This window comes from Salvelinus fontinalis, chromosome 34, assembly GCF_029448725.1.
Source record: "Salvelinus fontinalis isolate EN_2023a chromosome 34, ASM2944872v1, whole genome shotgun sequence".
Taxonomy (NCBI): Eukaryota; Metazoa; Chordata; class Actinopteri; order Salmoniformes; family Salmonidae; genus Salvelinus; species Salvelinus fontinalis.
This window is the reverse complement of record NC_074698.1, coordinates 39,164,273-39,183,153: the sequence shown is the minus strand read 5'-3', so window position 1 is coordinate 39,183,153 and position 18,881 is coordinate 39,164,273. Positions and strand designations below refer to the sequence as shown.

At 44.2% G+C, this 18,881-nt stretch overlaps 1 protein-coding gene across 2 annotated transcripts in view; it reads left to right on the top strand.

Moving 5' to 3' along the window:
- Positions 1 to 18,881, top strand: part of LOC129833878 (NACHT, LRR and PYD domains-containing protein 12-like) — a 63,622-nt gene that overhangs the window by 30,178 nt on the left and 14,563 nt on the right. For both annotated transcript variants that reach the window (XM_055898724.1, XM_055898723.1), the window contains exons 9-10: positions 13,730 to 13,903; positions 15,107 to 15,280. In XM_055898724.1, the coding sequence (XP_055754699.1) occupies positions 13,730 to 13,903; positions 15,107 to 15,280 (348 nt within the window). The remainder of the gene's footprint in view (positions 1 to 13,729; positions 13,904 to 15,106; positions 15,281 to 18,881) is intronic.

Sequence of the window (18,881 nt, the reverse complement as noted above, 5' to 3'; positions counted from 1 at the left end):
GGTCAGGCAGGCTAGAGGTCAGGACAGGCAGAATGGTCAGGCAGGCTAGGGGTCAGGACAAGCAGAATGGTCCGGCAGGCTAGAGGTCAGGACAGGCAGACTGGTCAGGCAGGCTAGAGGTCAGGACAGGCAGAATGGTCAGGCAGGCTAGAGGTCAGGCAGACTAGAGGTCAGGACAGGCAGAATGGTCAGGCAGGCTAGAGGTCAGGACAGGCAGAATGGTCAGGCAGGCTAGAGGTCAGCCAGGCTAGAGGTCAGGACAGGCAGAATGGTCAGGCAGGCTAGAGGTCAGACAGGCAGAATGGTCAGGCGGGTACAGAGTCCAGAAATCAGGAAAGGGACAAAAACCTGGACGTCAAAAGAGAAAAGAAGCAGGACGCTGGTTGACTTGAAAAACATACAAGACGAACTGAAAACACAGGGATATATACACCAGGGAAACACAGGGATAAATACACCAGGGAAACACAGGGATATATACACCAGGGAAACACAGGGATATATACACCAGGGAAACACAGGGATATATACACCAGGGAAACACAGGGATATATACACCAGGGAAACACAGGGATATGTACACCAGGGAAACACAGGGATATATACACCAGGGAAACACAGGGATATAAACACCAGGGAAACACAGGGATATATACACCAGGGAAACACAGGGATATATACTCCAGGGAAACACAGGGATAAATACACCAGGGAAACACAGGGATAAATACACCAGGGAAACACAGGGATATATACACCAGGAATATATACACCAGGGAAACACAGGGATATATACACCAGGGAAACACAGGGATATATACACCAGGGAAACACAGGGATATATACACCAGGGATATATACACCAGGGAAACACAGGGATATATACACCAGGGAAACACAGGGATATATACACCAGGGAAACACAGGGATATATACACAAGGGAAACACAGGGATATATACACCAGGGAAACACATGGATATATACACCAGGGAAACACAGGGATATATACACCAGGGAAACACATGGATATATACACCAGGGAAACACAGGGATATATACACCAGGGAAACACAGGTATATATACACCAGGGAAACACAGGGATATATACACCAGGGAAACACAGGGATATATACACCAGGGATATATACACCAGGGAAACACAGGGATATATACACCTGGGAAACACAGGGATATATAAACCAGGGAAATATACACCAGGGAAACACAGGGATATCTACACCAGGGAAACACAGGGATATATACACCAGGGAAACACAGGGTATATACACCAGGGAAACACATGGATATATACACCTGGGAAACACAGGGATATATGCACCAGGGAAACACAGGGATATATACACCAGGGAAACACAGGGATATATACACCAGGGAAACACATGGATATATACACCAGGGAAACACATGGATATATACACCAGGGAAACACAGGGATATATACACCAGGGAAACACAGGTATATATACACCAGCGAAACACAGGGATATATACACCAGGGAAACACAGGGATATATACACCAGGGAAACACAGGGATATATACACCAGGGAAACACAGGGATATATACACCAGGGAAACACAGGGATATATACACCAGGGAAACACAGGGATAAATACACCAGGGAAACACAGGGATATATACACCAGGGAAACACAGGGATATATACACCAGGGAAACACAGGGATATATACAACAGGGAAATATACACCAGGGAAACACAGGGATATATACAACAGGGAAATATACACCAGGGAAACACAGGGATATCTACACCAGGGAAACACAGGGATATATACACCAGGGAAACACAGGGATATATACACCAGGGAAACACATGGATATATACACCAGGGAAACACAGGGATATATACACCTGGGAAACACAGGGATATATACACCAGGGAAACACAGGGATATATGCACCAGGGAAACACAGGGATGTATACACCAGGGAAACACAGGGATATATACAACAGGGAAATATACACCAGGGAAACACAGGGATATCTACACCAGGGAAACACAGGGATATATACACCAGGGAAACACAGGGATATATACACCAGGGAAACACATGGATATATACACCAGGGAAACACAGGGATATATACACCTGGGAAACACAGGGATATATGCACCAGGGAAACACAGGTATATATACACCAGGGAAACACAGGGATATATACACCAGGGAAACACAGGGATATATACACCAGGGATATATACACCAGGGAAACACAGGGATAAATACACCAGGGAAACACAGGGATATATGCACCAGGGAAACACAGGTATATATACACCAGGGAAACACAGGGATATATACACCAGGGAGACACAGGGATATATACACCAGGGATATATACACCAGGGAAACACAGGGATATATACACCAGGGAAACACAGGGATATATACACCAGGGAAACACAGGGATATATACACCAGGGAAACACAGGGATATATACACCAGGGAAACACAGGGATATATATACCAGGGAAACACAGGGATAAATACACCAGGGAAACACAGGGATTTATACACAGAGGAAACACAGGGATATATACACCAGGGAAACACAGGGATATATACACCAGGGAAACACAGGGATATATACACCAGGGAAACACAGGGATATATACACCAGGGAAACACAGGGATATATACACCAGGGAAACACAGGGATATATACACCAGGTAAACACAGGGATATATACACCAGGGAATCACAGGGATATATACACCAGGGAGACACAGGGATATATACACCAGGGATATATACACCAGGGAAACACAGGGATATATACACCAGGGAGACACAGGGATATATACACCAGGGATATATACACCAGGGAATCACAGGGATATATACACCAGGGAGACACAGGGATATATACACCAGGGATATATACACCAGGGAATCACAGGGAAATATACACCAGGGAGACACAGGGATATATACACCAGGGATATATACACCAGGGAAACACGGGGATATATACACCAGGGATATATACACCAGGGAAACACAGGGATATATACACCAGGGAAACACAGGGATATATACACCAGGGAAACACAGGGATATATACACCAGGGAAACACAGGGATATATACACCAGGGAAACACAGGGATATATACACCAGAGAAACTTAGGGATATATACACCAGGGAAACACAGGGATATATACACCAGGGAAACACAGGGATATATACACCAGGGAAACACAGGGATATATACACCAGGGAAACAGGGATATATACACCAGGGAAACAGGGATATATACACCAGGGAAACACAGGGATATATACACCAGGGAAACACAGGGATATATACACCAGGGAAACACAGGGATATATACACCAGGGAAACACAGGGATATATACACCAGGGAAACACAGGGATATATACACCAGGGAAACACAGGGATATGTACACCAGGGAAACACAGGGATATATACACCAGGGAAACACAGGGATATAAACACCAGGGAAACACAGGGATATATACACCAGGGAAACACAGGGATATATACTCCAGGGAAACACAGGGATAAATACACCAGGGAAACACAGGGATAAATACACCAGGGAAACACAGGGATATATACACCAGGAATATATACACCAGGGAAACACAGGGATATATACACCAGGGAAACACAGGGATATATACACCAGGGAAACACAGGGATATATACACCAGGGATATATACACCAGGGAAACACAGGGATATATACACCAGGGAAACACAGGGATATATACACCAGGGAAACACAGGGATATATACACAAGGGAAACACAGGGATATATACACCAGGAAACACATGGATATATACACCAGGGAAACACAGGGATATATACACCAGGGAAACACATGGATATATACACCAGGGAAACACAGGGATATATACACCAGGGAAACACAGGTATATATACACCAGGGAAACACAGGGATATATACACCAGGGAAACACAGGGATATATACACCAGGGATATATACACCAGGGAAACACAGGGATATATACACCTGGGAAACACAGGGATATATACACCAGGGAAATATACACCAGGGAAACACAGGGATATCTACACCAGGGAAACACAGGGATATATACACCAGGGAAACACAGGGATATATACACCAGGGAAACACATGGATATATACACCTGGGAAACACAGGGATATATGCACCAGGGAAACACAGGGATATATACACCAGGGAAACACAGGGATATATACACCAGGGAAACACATGGATATATACACCAGGGAAACACATGGATATATACACCAGGGAAACACAGGGATATATACACCAGGGAAACACAGGTATATATACACCAGCGAAACACAGGGATATATACACCAGGGAAACACAGGGATATATACACCAGGGAAACACAGGGATATATACACCAGGGAAACACAGGGATATATACACCAGGGAAACACAGGGATATATACACCAGGGAAACACAGGGATAAATACACCAGGGAAACACAGGGATATATACACCAGGGAAACACAGGGATATATACACCAGGGAAACACAGGGATATATACAACAGGGAAATATACACCAGGGAAACACAGGGATATATACAACAGGGAAATATACACCAGGGAAACACAGGGATATCTACACCAGGGAAACACAGGGATATATACACCAGGGAAACACAGGGATATATACACCAGGGAAACACATGGATATATACACCAGGGAAACACAGGGATATATACACCTGGGAAACACAGGGATATATACACCAGGGAAACACAGGGATATATGCACCAGGGAAACACAGGGATGTATACACCAGGGAAACACAGGGATATATACAACAGGGAAATATACACCAGGGAAACACAGGGATATCTACACCAGGGAAACACAGGGATATATACACCAGGGAAACACAGGGATATATACACCAGGGAAACACATGGATATATACACCAGGGAAACACAGGGATATATACACCTGGGAAACACAGGGATATATGCACCAGGGAAACACAGGTATATATACACCAGGGAAACACAGGGATATATACACCAGGGAAACACAGGGATATATACACCAGGGATATATACACCAGGGAAACACAGGGATAAATACACCAGGGAAACACAGGGATATATGCACCAGGGAAACACAGGTATATATACACCAGGGAAACACAGGGATATATACACCAGGGAGACACAGGGATATATACACCAGGGATATATACACCAGGGAAACACAGGGATATATACACCAGGGAAACACAGGGATATATACACCAGGGAAACACAGGGATATATACACCAGGGAAACACAGGGATATATACACCAGGGAAACACAGGGATATATATACCAGGGAAACACAGGGATAAATACACCAGGGAAACACAGGGATTTATACACAGAGGAAACACAGGGATATATACACCAGGGAAACACAGGGATATATACACCAGGGAAACACAGGGATATATACACCAGGGAAACACAGGGATATATACACCAGGGAAACACAGGGATATATACACCAGGGAAACACAGGGATATATACACCAGGTAAACACAGGGATATATACACCAGGGAATCACAGGGATATATACACCAGGGAGACACAGGGATATATACACCAGGGATATATACACCAGGGAAACACAGGGATATATACACCAGGGAGACACAGGGATATATACACCAGGGATATATACACCAGGGAATCACAGGGATATATACACCAGGGAGACACAGGGATATATACACCAGGGATATATACACCAGGGAATCACAGGGATATATACACCAGGGAGACACAGGGATATATACACCAGGGATATATACACCAGGGAAACACGGGGATATATACACCAGGGATATATACACCAGGGAAACACAGGGATATATACACCAGGGAAACACAGGGATATATACACCAGGGAAACACAGGGATATATACACCAGGGAAACACAGGGATATATACACCAGGGAAACACAGGGATATATACACCAGGGAAACACAGGGATATATACACCAGGGAAACACAGGGATATATACACCAGAGAAACTTAGGGATATATACACCAGGGAAACACAGGGATATATACACCAGGGAAACACAGGGATATATACACCAGGGAAACACAGGGATATATACACCAGGGAAACAGGGATATATACACCAGGGAAACAGGGATATATACACCAGGGAAACACAGGGATATATACACCAGGGAAACACAGGGATATATACACCAGGGAAACACAGGGATATATACACCAGGGAAACACAGGGATATATACACCAGGGAAACACTGGGATATATACTCCAGGGAAACACAGGGATATATACTCCAGGGAAACACAGGGATATATACACCAGGGAAACACAGGGATATATACACCAGGTAAACACAGGGATATATACACCAGGGAAACACAGGGATATATACACCAGGGAAACACAGGGATATATACACCAGGGAAACACAGGGATATATACACGGGGAAACACAGGGATATATACACCAGGGAAACACAGGGATATATACACCAGGGAAACACAGGGATATATACACCAGAGAAACACAGGGATATATACACCAGGGAAACACAGGGATATATACACCAGGGAAACACAGGGATATATACACCAGGGAAACACAGGGATATATACACCAGGGAAACACAGGGATATATACACCAGGGATATATACACCAGGGAATCACAGGGATATATACACCAGAGAAACACAGGGATATATACACGGGGAAACACAGGGATATATACACCAGGGAAACACAGGGATATATACACCAGGGAAACACAGGGATATATACACCAGAGAAACACAGGGATATATACACCAGGGAAACACAGGGATATATACACCAGGGAAACACAGGGATATATACACCAGGGAAACACAGGGTTATATACACCAGGGAAACACAGGGATATATACACCAGGGAGCTGGTCATGGGTGCACCTCAGCCACGCTCAAGGTCCTAAACAATATCATAAAGGCCATCGATAAAAAACAGGACTGTGCAACCGTATTCATCGACCTGGCCAAGGCTTTCAAATATGTCAATCACTGTATTCTTATCGGCAGACTTAATAGCCTTGGCTTCTCAAATGACTGCCTCGCCTGGTTCCCTAACTATTTCTCAGTGTGTCAAATTGGAGGGCCTGTTGTCTGGACCTCTGGCAGTCTCTTTGGGGGTGCCACAAGGTTCAATTCTCGGCCAACTGTTTTCTCTGTATATATCAATGATGTCTCTCTTTCTGCTGGAGATGATGTGATCCACCTCTACTCAGACGACACCATTCTGTATACATCTATCTGGCCCTTCTTTGGACACTGTGCTAACTAACCTCCAAACGAGCTTCAATGCCATACAGCACTCCTTCCATGGCCTCCAACTGCTCTTAAATGCTAGTAAAACTAAATGCATGCTCTTCAACCGATTGCTGCCCGTACCCGCCCACCCGACTAGCATCACTACTCTGGACGGTTCTGACTTAAAATATGTGGACATCTACAAATACCTAGGTGTCTGGCTAGACTGTAAACACTCCTTCCAGACTCATATTAAGCATCTCCAATCCAAAATCAAATCTAGAATCGGCTTCCTATTTCGCAACAAAGCCTCCTTCACTCATGCTGCCAAACATACCCTTGTAAAACTGACTACCCTACCAATCCTTGACCTCGGTGGTGTCATTTACAAAATAGCCTCCAACACTCTACTCAGCAAACTGGATGCAGTTTATCCCAGTGCCATCCGTTTTGTCACCAAAGCCCCTTATACCACCCACCACTGCGACCTGTATGCTCTCGTTGGCTGGTCCTCGCTACATATTCGTCACGAAACCCACTGGCTCCAGGTCATCTATAAGTGTTTGCTAGGTAAAGCTTCGCCTTATCTCAGCTCACTGGTCACCATAGCAACAACCAACCGCAGCACGCGCTCCAGCAGGTATATTTTACTGTTCATTCCCAAAGCCAACTCCTCCTTTGGCCGACTTTCCTTCCATTTCTCTGCTGCCAATGTCTGGAACGAATTGCAAAAATCACTGTATTATTGACTGTACGCTTGTTTATTCCATGTGTAACTCTGTGTTGTTGTTTCTGTCGCACTGCTTTGCTTTATCTTGGCCAGGTTGCAGTTGTAAATGAGAACTTGTTTAAATAAAGGTGAAATAAAATAAATACAAATAAAAGTATTCATGCGTATATATTTTACCGTTTAGAAATTAAAGCACTTTATGTATGTAGTTGTCCCATTTGAAAAAGTCATAATTAATTGGACAAATTCATTTAGTCAAAAGTTTTTAGTATTTGGTTGAATATCCCATGCCTTCAGTGATTACATCAAGCTTGTGATTCTACAATCTTGTTGAATGTGTTTGCAGTTTGTCTTGGTTGTATTTTGGATGATGTTTTGCCTAATAGAAACTGAATGGTGAATAATGTCCTGTCATTTTGGAGTCACTTCACTTGTATTGTCAGTAAGAATTGAAGATGTTTCTGAACACTTCTACATTCATGTGGATGCTACCATGATTATGAATAATCATGAATGAATCATGAATAATGACGAATAACAAAGTTATAGCGGCACAAAGATCAGAATAACTGCTGACCTCCCCTGTTATTAGTAATGGTGAGAGGTTAGCATGTTTTGTTGTAGTCTCTGTTATTGGTAATGGTGAGAGGTTAGCATGTTTTGTTGTATCCTCTGTTATTGGTAATGGTGAGAGGTTAGTATGTTTTGTTGTAGTCTCTGTTATTGGTAATGGTGAGAGGTTAGCATGTTTTGTTGTAGTCTCTGTTATTGGTAATGGTGAGAGGTTAGTATGTTTTGTTGTAGCCTCTGTTATTGGTAATGGTGAGAGGTTACCATGTTTTGTTGTAGCCTCTGTTATTGGTAATGGTGAGAGGTTAGTATGTTTTGTTGTAGTCTCTGTTATTGGTAATGGTGAGAGGTTAGCATGTTTTGTTGTAGCCTCTGTTATTGGTAATGGTGAGAGGTTAGCATGTTTTGTTGTAGCCTCTGTTATTGGTAATGGTGAGAGGTTAGTATGTTTTGTTGTAGCCTCTGTTATTGGTAATGGTGAGAGGTTAGCATGTTTTGTTGTAGCCTCTGTTATTGGTAATGGTGAGAGGTTAGTATGTTTTGTTGTAGTCTCTGTTATTGGTAATGGTGAGAGGTTAGCATGTTTTGTTGTAGCCTCTGTTATTGGTAATGGTGAGAGGTTAGCATGTTTTGTTGTAGCCTCTGTTATTGGTAATGGTGAGAGGTTAGCATGTTTTGTTGTAGTCTCTGTTATTGGTAATGGTGAGAGGTTAGCATGTTTTGTTGTAGCCTCTGTTATTGGTAATGGTGAGAGGTTAGCATGTTTTGTTGTATCCTCTGTTATTGGTAATGGTGAGAGGTTAGCATGTTTTGTTGTAGCCTTTGTTATCGGTAATGGTGAGAGGTTAGCATGTTTTGTTGTAGTCTCTGTTATTGGTAATGGTGGGAGGTTAGTATGTTTTGTTGTAGTCTCTGTTATTGGTAATGGTGAGAGGTTAGCATGTTTTGTTGTAGCCTCTGTTATTGGTAATGGTGAGAGGTTAGCATGTTTTGTTGTATCCTCTGTTATTGGTAATGGTGAGAGGTTAGCATGTTTTGTTGTAGCCTCTGTTATTGGTAATGGTGAGAGGGTAGCATGTTTTGTTGTAGCCTCTGTTATTGGTGAAGGTGAGAGGTTAGCATGTTTTGTTGTAGTCTCTGTTATTGGTAATGGTGAGAGGTTAGCATGTTTTGTTGTAGCCTCTGTGATTGTTAATGGTGAGAGGTTAGCATGTTTTGTTGTTGCCTCTGTAAATTCCTCACTCATTATTATTCATGATTCATTCATGATTTCTCTTAATCATGGCATCATCAGGATTACTTTAGTCGTATTTAGAAACATTTTATCTACTCACTGAGAAAGAAAATAACTCCAGTCATCCACCATTTGAATATTGGGCCAAACACAACCCAAAACAAACTGCAAATGCAACCAACGAGTTTGAGTCATAATCTTGATGTAGTCATTGCGTTAAAGGAATTTCAGACCAAATACTAAACTTTTGACGACTTTAATACACTATGAGTGAATTGGTCGGAATACTTATGACTTCTTCAAATAGGGGGAATAGATACATAAAGTGCTTTCATTTCTAAATGGTGAAACAGATATGTATTAAAATACCCTCAAATAAAAGGTTACATTATATACTGTCACCTCATATGAAACCTTTGATCTGAAATCCAAAATGCTGGAGTATAGAGACACATTAAAAATGTTAGTGGCAGTATCCCTGTGTTTCCCTGGTGTATATATCCCCGTGGTTCCCTGGTGTATATATCCCTGTGTTTCCCTGGTGTATATATCCCTGGTGTATATATCCCTGTGTTTCCCTGGTGTATATATCCCTGTGTTTCCCTGGTGTATATATCCCTGTGTTTCCCTGGTGTATATATCCCTGTGTTTCCCTGGTGTATATATCCCTGTGTTTCCCTGGTGTATATATCCCCGTGTTTCCCTGGTGTATATATCCCCGTGTTTCCCTGGTGTATATATCCATGTGTTTCCCTGGTGTATATATCCCCGTGTTTCCCTGGTGTATATATCCCTGTGTTTCCCTGGTGTATATATCCCTGTGTTTCCCTGGTGTATATATCCCTGTGTTTCCCTGGTGTATATATCCCTGTGTTTCCCTGGTGTATATATCCCTGTGTTTCCCTGGTGTATATATCCCTGTGTTTCCCTGGTGTATATATCCCTGTGTTTCCCTGGTGTATATATCCCTGGTGTATATATCCCTGTGTTTCCCTGGTGTATATATCCCTGGTGTATAAATCCCTGTGTTTCCCTGGTGTATATATCCCTGTGTTTCCCTGGTGTATATATCCCTGTGTTTCCCTGGTGTATATATCCCTGTGTTTCCCTGGTGTATATATCCCTATGTTTCCCTGGTGTATATATCCATATGTTTCCCTGGTGTATATATCCCTGTGTTTCCCTGGTGTATATATCCCTGTGTTTCCCTGGTGTATATATCCCTGTGTTTCCCTGGTGTATATATCCCTGTGTTTCCCTGGTGTATATATACCTGTGTTTCCCTGGTGTATATATCCCTGGTGTATATATCCCTGTGTTTCCCTGGTGTATATAACCCTGTGTTTCCCTGGTGTATATAACCCTGTGTTTTCCTGGTGTATATAACCCTGTGTTTCCCTGGTGTATAAATCCCTGTGTTTCCCTGGTGTATTTATCCCTGTGTTTCCTGGTGTATATATACCTGTGTTTCCCTGGTGTATATATCCCTGTGTTTCCCTGGTGTATATATCCCTGGTGTATTTATCCCTGTGTTTCCCTGGTGTATTTATCCCTGTGTTTCCCTGGTGTATATATCCCTGGTGTATTTATCCCTGTGTTTCCCTGGTGTATATATCCCTGTGTTTCCCTGGTGTATATATCCCTGTGTTTCCCTGGTGTATATATCCCTGTGTTTCCCTGGTGTATATATACCTGTGTTTCCCTGGTGTATATATCCCTGTGTTTCCCTGGTGTATATATCCCTGGTGTATATATCCCTGTGTTTCCCTGGTGTATATAACCCTGTGTTTCCCTGGTGTATATAACCCTGTGTTTCCCTGGTGTATATAACCCTGTGTTTCCCTGGTGTATAAATCCCTGTGTTTCCCTGGTGTATTTATCCCTGTGTTTCCTGGTGTATATATACCTGTGTTTCCCTGGTGTATATTTCCCTGTGTTTCCCTGGTGTATATATCCCCGTGTTTCCCTGGTGTATATATCCCTGTGTTTCCCTGGTGTATATATCCCTGGTGGATATATCCCCGTGTTTCCCTGGTGTATATATCCCTGTGTTTCCCTGGTGTATATATCCCTGTGTTTCCCTGGTGTATATATCCCTGTGTTTCCCTGGTGTATATATCCCTGTGTTTCCCTGGTGTTTATATCCCCGTGTTTCCCTGGTGTATATATCCCCGTGTTTCCCTGGTGTATATATCCCTGTGTTTCCCTGGTGTATATATCCCTGTGTTTCCCTGGTGTATATATCCCTGGTGTATATATCCCTGTGTTTCCCTGGTGTATATAACCCTGTGTTTCCCTGGTGTATATAACCCTGTGTTTCCCTGGTGTATATAACCCTGTGTTTCCCTGGTGTATAAATCCCTGTGTTTCCCTGGTGTATTTATCCCTGTGTTTCCTGGTGTATATATACCTGTGTTTCCCTGGTGTATATTTCCCTGTGTTTCCCTGGTGTATATATCCCCGTGTTTCCCTGGTGTATATATCCCTGTGTTTCCCTGGTGTATATATCCCCGTGTTTCCCTGGTGTATATATCCCTGTGTTTCCCTGGTGTATATATCCCTGTGTTTCCCTGGTGTATATATCCCTGTGTTTCCCTGGTGTATATATCCCTGGTGTATATATCCCTGTGTTTCCCTGGTGTATATATCCCTGTGTTTCCCTGGTGTATATATCCCTGTGTTTCCCTGGTGTACTTATCCCTGTGTATCCCTGGTGTATATATCCCTGTGTTTCCCTGGTGTATATATCCCTGGTGTATATATCCCTGTGTTTCCCTGATGTATATATCCCTGTGTTTCCATGGTGTATGTATCCCTGTGTTTCCCTGGTGTATATATATCCCTGGTGTGTATATCCCTGTGTTTCCCTGGTGTATATATCCCTGTGTTTCCCTGGTGTATATATCCCTGTGTTTCCCTGGTGTATATATCCCTGTGTTTCCCTGGTGTATATATCCCTGTGTTTCCCTGCTGTATATATCCCTGTGTTTCCCTGGTGTATATATCCCTGTGTTTCCCTGGTGTATATATCCCCGTGTTTCCCTGGTGTATATATCCCTGTGTTTCCCTGGTGTATTTATCCCTGTGTTTCCCTGGTGTATATATCCCTGTGTTTCCCTGGTGTATATATCCCTGTGCTTCCCTGGTGTATATATCCCTGTGTATCCCTGGTGTATATATCCCTGGTGTATATATCCCTGTGTTTCCCTGGTGTATATATCCCTGTGTTTCCCTGGTGTATATATCCCTGTGTTTCCCTGGTGTATATATCCCTGTGTTTCCCTGCTGTATATATCCCCGTGTTTCCCTGGTGTATATATCCCTGCTGTATATATCCCTGTGTTTCCCTGGTGTATATATCCCTGTGTTTCCCTGGTGTATATATCCCTGTGTTTCCCTGGTGTATATATCCCTGTGTTTCCCTGGTGTATATCCCTGTGTTTCCCTGGTGTATATATCCCTGTGTTTCCCTGGTGTATATATCCCTGTGATTCCCTGGTGTATATATCCCTGTGTTTCTCTGGTGTATATATCCCTGTGATTCCCTGGTGTATATATCCCTGGTGTATATATCCCTGTGTTTCCCTGGTGTATATATCCCTGTGTTTCCCTGGTGTATATATACCTGTGTTTCCTGGTGTATATATACCTGTGTTTCCCTGGTGTATATATCCCTGTGTTTCCCTGGTGTATATATCCCTGTGTTTCCCTGGTGTATATATCCCTGTGTTTCCCTGGTGTATATATCCCTGCCACTATTTTCACCACCAAAGAATAGCAGTGTAATTTTAATATGATTTGACTCTTTGCAGGCTGTCAGGCTGTCTAGTCACAGAGGAAGGCTGTGCTTCTCTGGTCTCAGCTCTGAGGTCAAACACCTCACACCTGAGAGAGCTGGACCTGAGTAACAATGACCTGAAGGATTCAGGAGTGAAGCTGCTCTCTGCTGGACTGGGGAATCCCCACTGTAAACTGGAGACTCTGAGGTCAGTATTCCTGTAGTTGGTCAACAAGTGATAACTGTTCACCAGATCCACATGTGTTTACCAGGCACACATAGTCCACACCATATGTGTTTGGACAGTGAAGCTTACAGTTTTACATTTGGTGCTCTGCTCCATCATTTTGGATTTGAGATATAATGTTTCATATTAGGTGACTGTACAGAATGTCACCTTTTATTTGTGGTTAATTTTGAGAGGTTAGTATGTTTTGTTGTAGCCTCTGTAACTCATTATTATTCATGATGCATTCATGATTTTTTTTAATCATGGCATCATCAGGATTAATTTAGTAGTATTTAAAAACACGTTTTCTACTCACTTAGAAAGAAAATTACTCCAGTCACAATCAACCATTTTAATATTGGGAAAAACATAAACCAAAACACAACCGAAACAAATTGCAAATGCAATCAACTAGTTTGAGTCACAGGCTTGATGTAGTCATTGCGTTAAAGGAATATCAGACCAAATACTAAACTTTTGACGACTTTAATACACTATGAGTGAATTGGTCAGAATAGTTATGACTGCTTCAAATAGGGGGACTAGATACATAAAGTGCTTTAATTTCTAAATTGGGAAACAGATATATATTAAAATATCCTAAAAGAAAAGGTTACATTATATACTGTCACCTCATATGAAATATTTAATCTCAAATCCAAAAAGTTGGAGTATAGAGCCACATTTAAAATGTTAGCTTCACTGTCAAAATAGATATGGTGTGGACTGTATACTCAATACAATCTAAATCTGATACCTCACTGTCTGTCTTTTGACTGATACTGTTTTTTAAACTGGTCTGGTCAGTCTACTCAAATATTTGTACTATACATTTTTTCTCTCTGCAGTCAATACTTTAAAATTTTGTCATTTCTAATCATGAAACATTAATTTATGAATAGATATGGCAGGTTTCAGGACACTGATGTATCTGAATATGTTGAAAAAAATATACTACCACTATTTTCACCACCAAAGAATAGCAGTGTGATTTTAATATGATTTGACTCTTTGCAGGCTGTCAGGCTGTCTAGTCACAGAGGAAGGCTGTGCTTCCCTGGTCTCAGCTCTGAGGTCAAACCCAACACATTATTTGTGCACAGGTTACAGTGTAAGCAGGGAAAGCTAAGCGTAACATTTTAATACAATCTGTCTGTCATTGTATTTCTTCTGTGTTGGCAGACTCACTGACTGTAAACTCACAGACACATCCTGTAAAGTGTTGGCCTCAGTTCTCAGTTCAAACCCCTCACACCTGAGAGAGCTGGATCTGAGTAACAATGACCTGAAGGATTCAGGAGTGAAGCTGCTCTCTGCTGGACTGGGGAATCCCCACTGTAAACTGGAGACTCTGAGGTCAGTATTCCTGTAGTTGGTCAACAAGTGATAACTGTTCACCAGATCCACATGTGTTTACCAGACACACATAGTCCACACCATATGTGTTTGGACAGTGAAGCTTACAGTATTACATTTGGTGCTCTGCTCCAGCATTTTGGATTTTAGGTAGAATGTTTCATATTAGGTGACAGTACAAAATGTCACCTTTTATTTGAGGTTAATGGTGAGAGGTTACTATGTTTTGTTGTAGCCTCTGTAATTTTCTCACTCATTATTATTCAGGATTCATTCATGATCTTTCTCAATCATGGCAGTCATAGGCTTGAAGTAGTCATTGTGTTCAAAGAATATGGGACCAAACTCTAAACTTTTGACTACTTTAATACTCTATAAGTGAATTGGTCAGAATACTTATGACTTCTTCAAATAGGGGGACTAGATACATAAAGTGCTTCTATTTTTCTAAATGGTGAAACAGATATGTATTAAAATACAATGAAATAAAAGGTGACACCTCATATGGTCGTGGACAGGCAAACGATCAAGAGGTACAGTGTGGCTAGAGGTCAGGACAGGCTAGAGGTCAGGACAGGATAGAGGTCAGGACAGGATAGAGGTCAGGACAGGCTAGAGGTCAGGACAGGCTAGAGGTCAGGACAGGCTAGAGGTCAGGACAGGCTAGAGGTCAGGACAGGCTAGAGGTCAGGACAGGCTAGAGGTCAGGACAGGCTAGAGGTCAGGACAGGCTAGAGGTCAGGACAGGCTAGAGGTCAGGACAGGATAGAGGTCAGGACAGGATAGAGGTCAGGACAGGATAGAGGTCAGGACAGGATAGAGGTCAGGACAGGATAGAGGTCAGGCAGGCTAGAGGTCAGGACAGGCAGAATGGTCAGGCAGGCTAGAGGTCAGGACAGGCAGAATGGTCAGGACAGGCAGAATGGGCAGGCAGGCTAAAGGTCAGGACAGGCAGAATGGTCAGGCAGGCTAGTGGTCAGGACAGGCAGAATGGTCAGGCAGGCTAGAGGTCAGGACAGGCAGGCTAGAGGTCAGGCAGGCTAGAGGTCAGGACAGGCAGGCTAGAGGTCAGGGCAGGCTAGAGGTCAGGCAGGCTAGAGGTCAGGACAGGCAGAATGGTCCGGCAGGCTAGAGGTCAGGACAAGCAGAATGGTAAGGCAGGCTAGAGGTCAGGACAGGCAGAATGGTCAGGCAGGATAGAGGTCAGGACAGGCTGAATGGTCAGGCAGGTTAGAGGTCAGGACAGGCAGAATGGTCAGGACAGGCGGAATGGTCCGGAAAGGCTAGAGGTCAGGACAGGCAGACTGGTCAGGACAGGTAGACTGGTCAGGGCAGGCTAGAGGTCAGGACAGGCAGAATGGTAAGGCAGGCTAGAGGTCAGGACAGGCAGAATGGACAGGCAGGTTAGAGGTCAGGACAGGCAGAATGGTAAGGCAGGCTAGAGGTCAGGACAGGCAGAATGGACAGGCAGGTTAGAGGTCAGGACAGGCAGAATGGTAAGGCAGGCTAGAGGTCAGGACAGGCAGAATGGACAGGCAGGTTAGAGGTCAGGACAGGCAGAATGGTCCGGCAGGCTAGAGGTCAGGACAGGCAGACTGGTCAGGAGAGGTAGACTGGTCAGGGCAGGCTAGAGGTCAGGACAGGCAGAATGGTCAGGCAGGCTAGAGGTCAGGACAGGCAGAATGGTAAGGCAGGCTAGAGGTCAGGACAGGCAGAATGGACAGACAGGCTAGAGGTCAGGACAGGCAGAATGGTCAGGCAGGCTAGAGGTCAGGACAGGCAGAATGGTCAGGCAGGCTAGAGGTCAGGACAGGCAGAATGGTCAGGCAGGCTAGAGGTCAGGGTAGGCTAGAGGTCAGGACAGGCAGACTAGAGGTCAGGACAGGCAGAATGGTCAGGCAGGCTAGAGGTCAGGACAGGCAGAATGGTCAGGACAGGCAGAATGGTCAGGCAGGCTAGAGGTCAGGACAGGCAGAATGGTCCGGCAGGCTAGAGGTCAGGACAGGCAGAATGGTCAGGCAGGCTAGAGGTCAGGACAGGCAGAATGGTCAGGCAGGCTAGAGGTCAGGACAGGCAGAATGGTCAGGCAGGCTAGAGGTCAGGACAGGCAGAATGGTCAGGCAGACTAGAGATCAGGACAGGCAGACTGGTCAGGCAGGCTAGAGGTCAGGACAGGCAGAATGGTCCGGCAGGCTAGAGGTCGGGACAGGCAGAATGGTCAGGCAGGCTAGAGGTCGGGACAGGCTGAATGGTCAGGCAGGCTAGAGGTCGGGACAGGCTGAATGGTCAGGCAGGCTAGAGGTCGGGACAGGCTGAATGGTCAGGCAGGCTAGAGGTCAGGACAGGCAGAATGGTCCGGCAGGCTAGAGGTCAGGACAGGCAGACTGGTCAGGCAGGCTAGAGGTCAGGACAGGCAGAATGGTCAGGCAGGCTAGAGGTCAGGACAGGCAGAATGGTCAGGCAGGCTAGAGGTCAGGGCAGGCAGGCTAGAGGTCAGGGCAGGCTAGAGGTCAGGCAGACTAGAGGTCAGGACAGGCAGAATGGTCAGGTAGGCTAGAGGTCAGGACAGGCAGAATGGTCAGGCAGGCTAGAGGTCAGGCAGGCTAGAGGTCAGGACAGGCAGAATGGTCAGGCAGGCTAGGGGTCAGGACAAGCAGAATGGTCCGGCAGGCTAGAGGTCAGGACAGGCAGACTGGTCAGGCAGGCTAGAGGTCAGGACAGGCAGAATGGTCAGGCAGGCTAGAGGTCAGGCAGACTAGAGGTCAGGACAGGCAGAATGGTCAGGCAGGCTAGAGGTCAGGACAGGCAGAATGGTCAGGCAGGCTAGAGGTCAGCCAGGCTAGAGGTCAGGACAGGCAGAATGGTCAGGCAGGCTAGAGGTCAGACAGGCAGAATGGTCAGGCGGGTACAGAGTCCAGAAATCAGGAAAGGGACAAAAACCTGGACGTCAAAAGAGAAAAGAAGCAGGACGCTGGTTGACTTGAAAAACATACAAGACGAACTGAAAACACAGGGATATATACACCAGGGAAACACAGGGATAAATACACCAGGGAAACACAGGGATATATACACCAGGGAAACACAGGGATATATACACCAGGGAAACACAGGGATACAGTGAGGGAAAAAAGTATTTGATCCCCTGCTGATTTTGTACGTTTGCCCACTGACAAAGAAATGATCAGTCTATAATTTTAATGGTAGGTTTATTTGAACAGTGAGAGACAGAATATCAACAAAAAAATCCAGAAAAACGCATGTCAAAAATGTTATGAATTGATTTGCATTTTAATGAGGGAAATAAGTATTTGACCCCTCTGCAAAACATGACTTAGTACTTGGTGGCAAAACCCTTGTTGGCAATCACAGAGGTCAGACGTTTCTTGTAGTTGGCCACCAGGTTTGCACACATCTCAGGAGGGATTTTGTCCCACTCCTCTTTGCAGATCTTCTTCAAGTCATTAAGGTTTTGAGGCTGACGTTTGGCAACTCGAACCTTCAGCTCCCTCCACAGATTTTCTATGGGATTAAGGTCTGGATACTGGCTAGGCCACTCCAGGACCTTAATGTGCTTCTTCTTGAGCCACTCCTTTGTTGC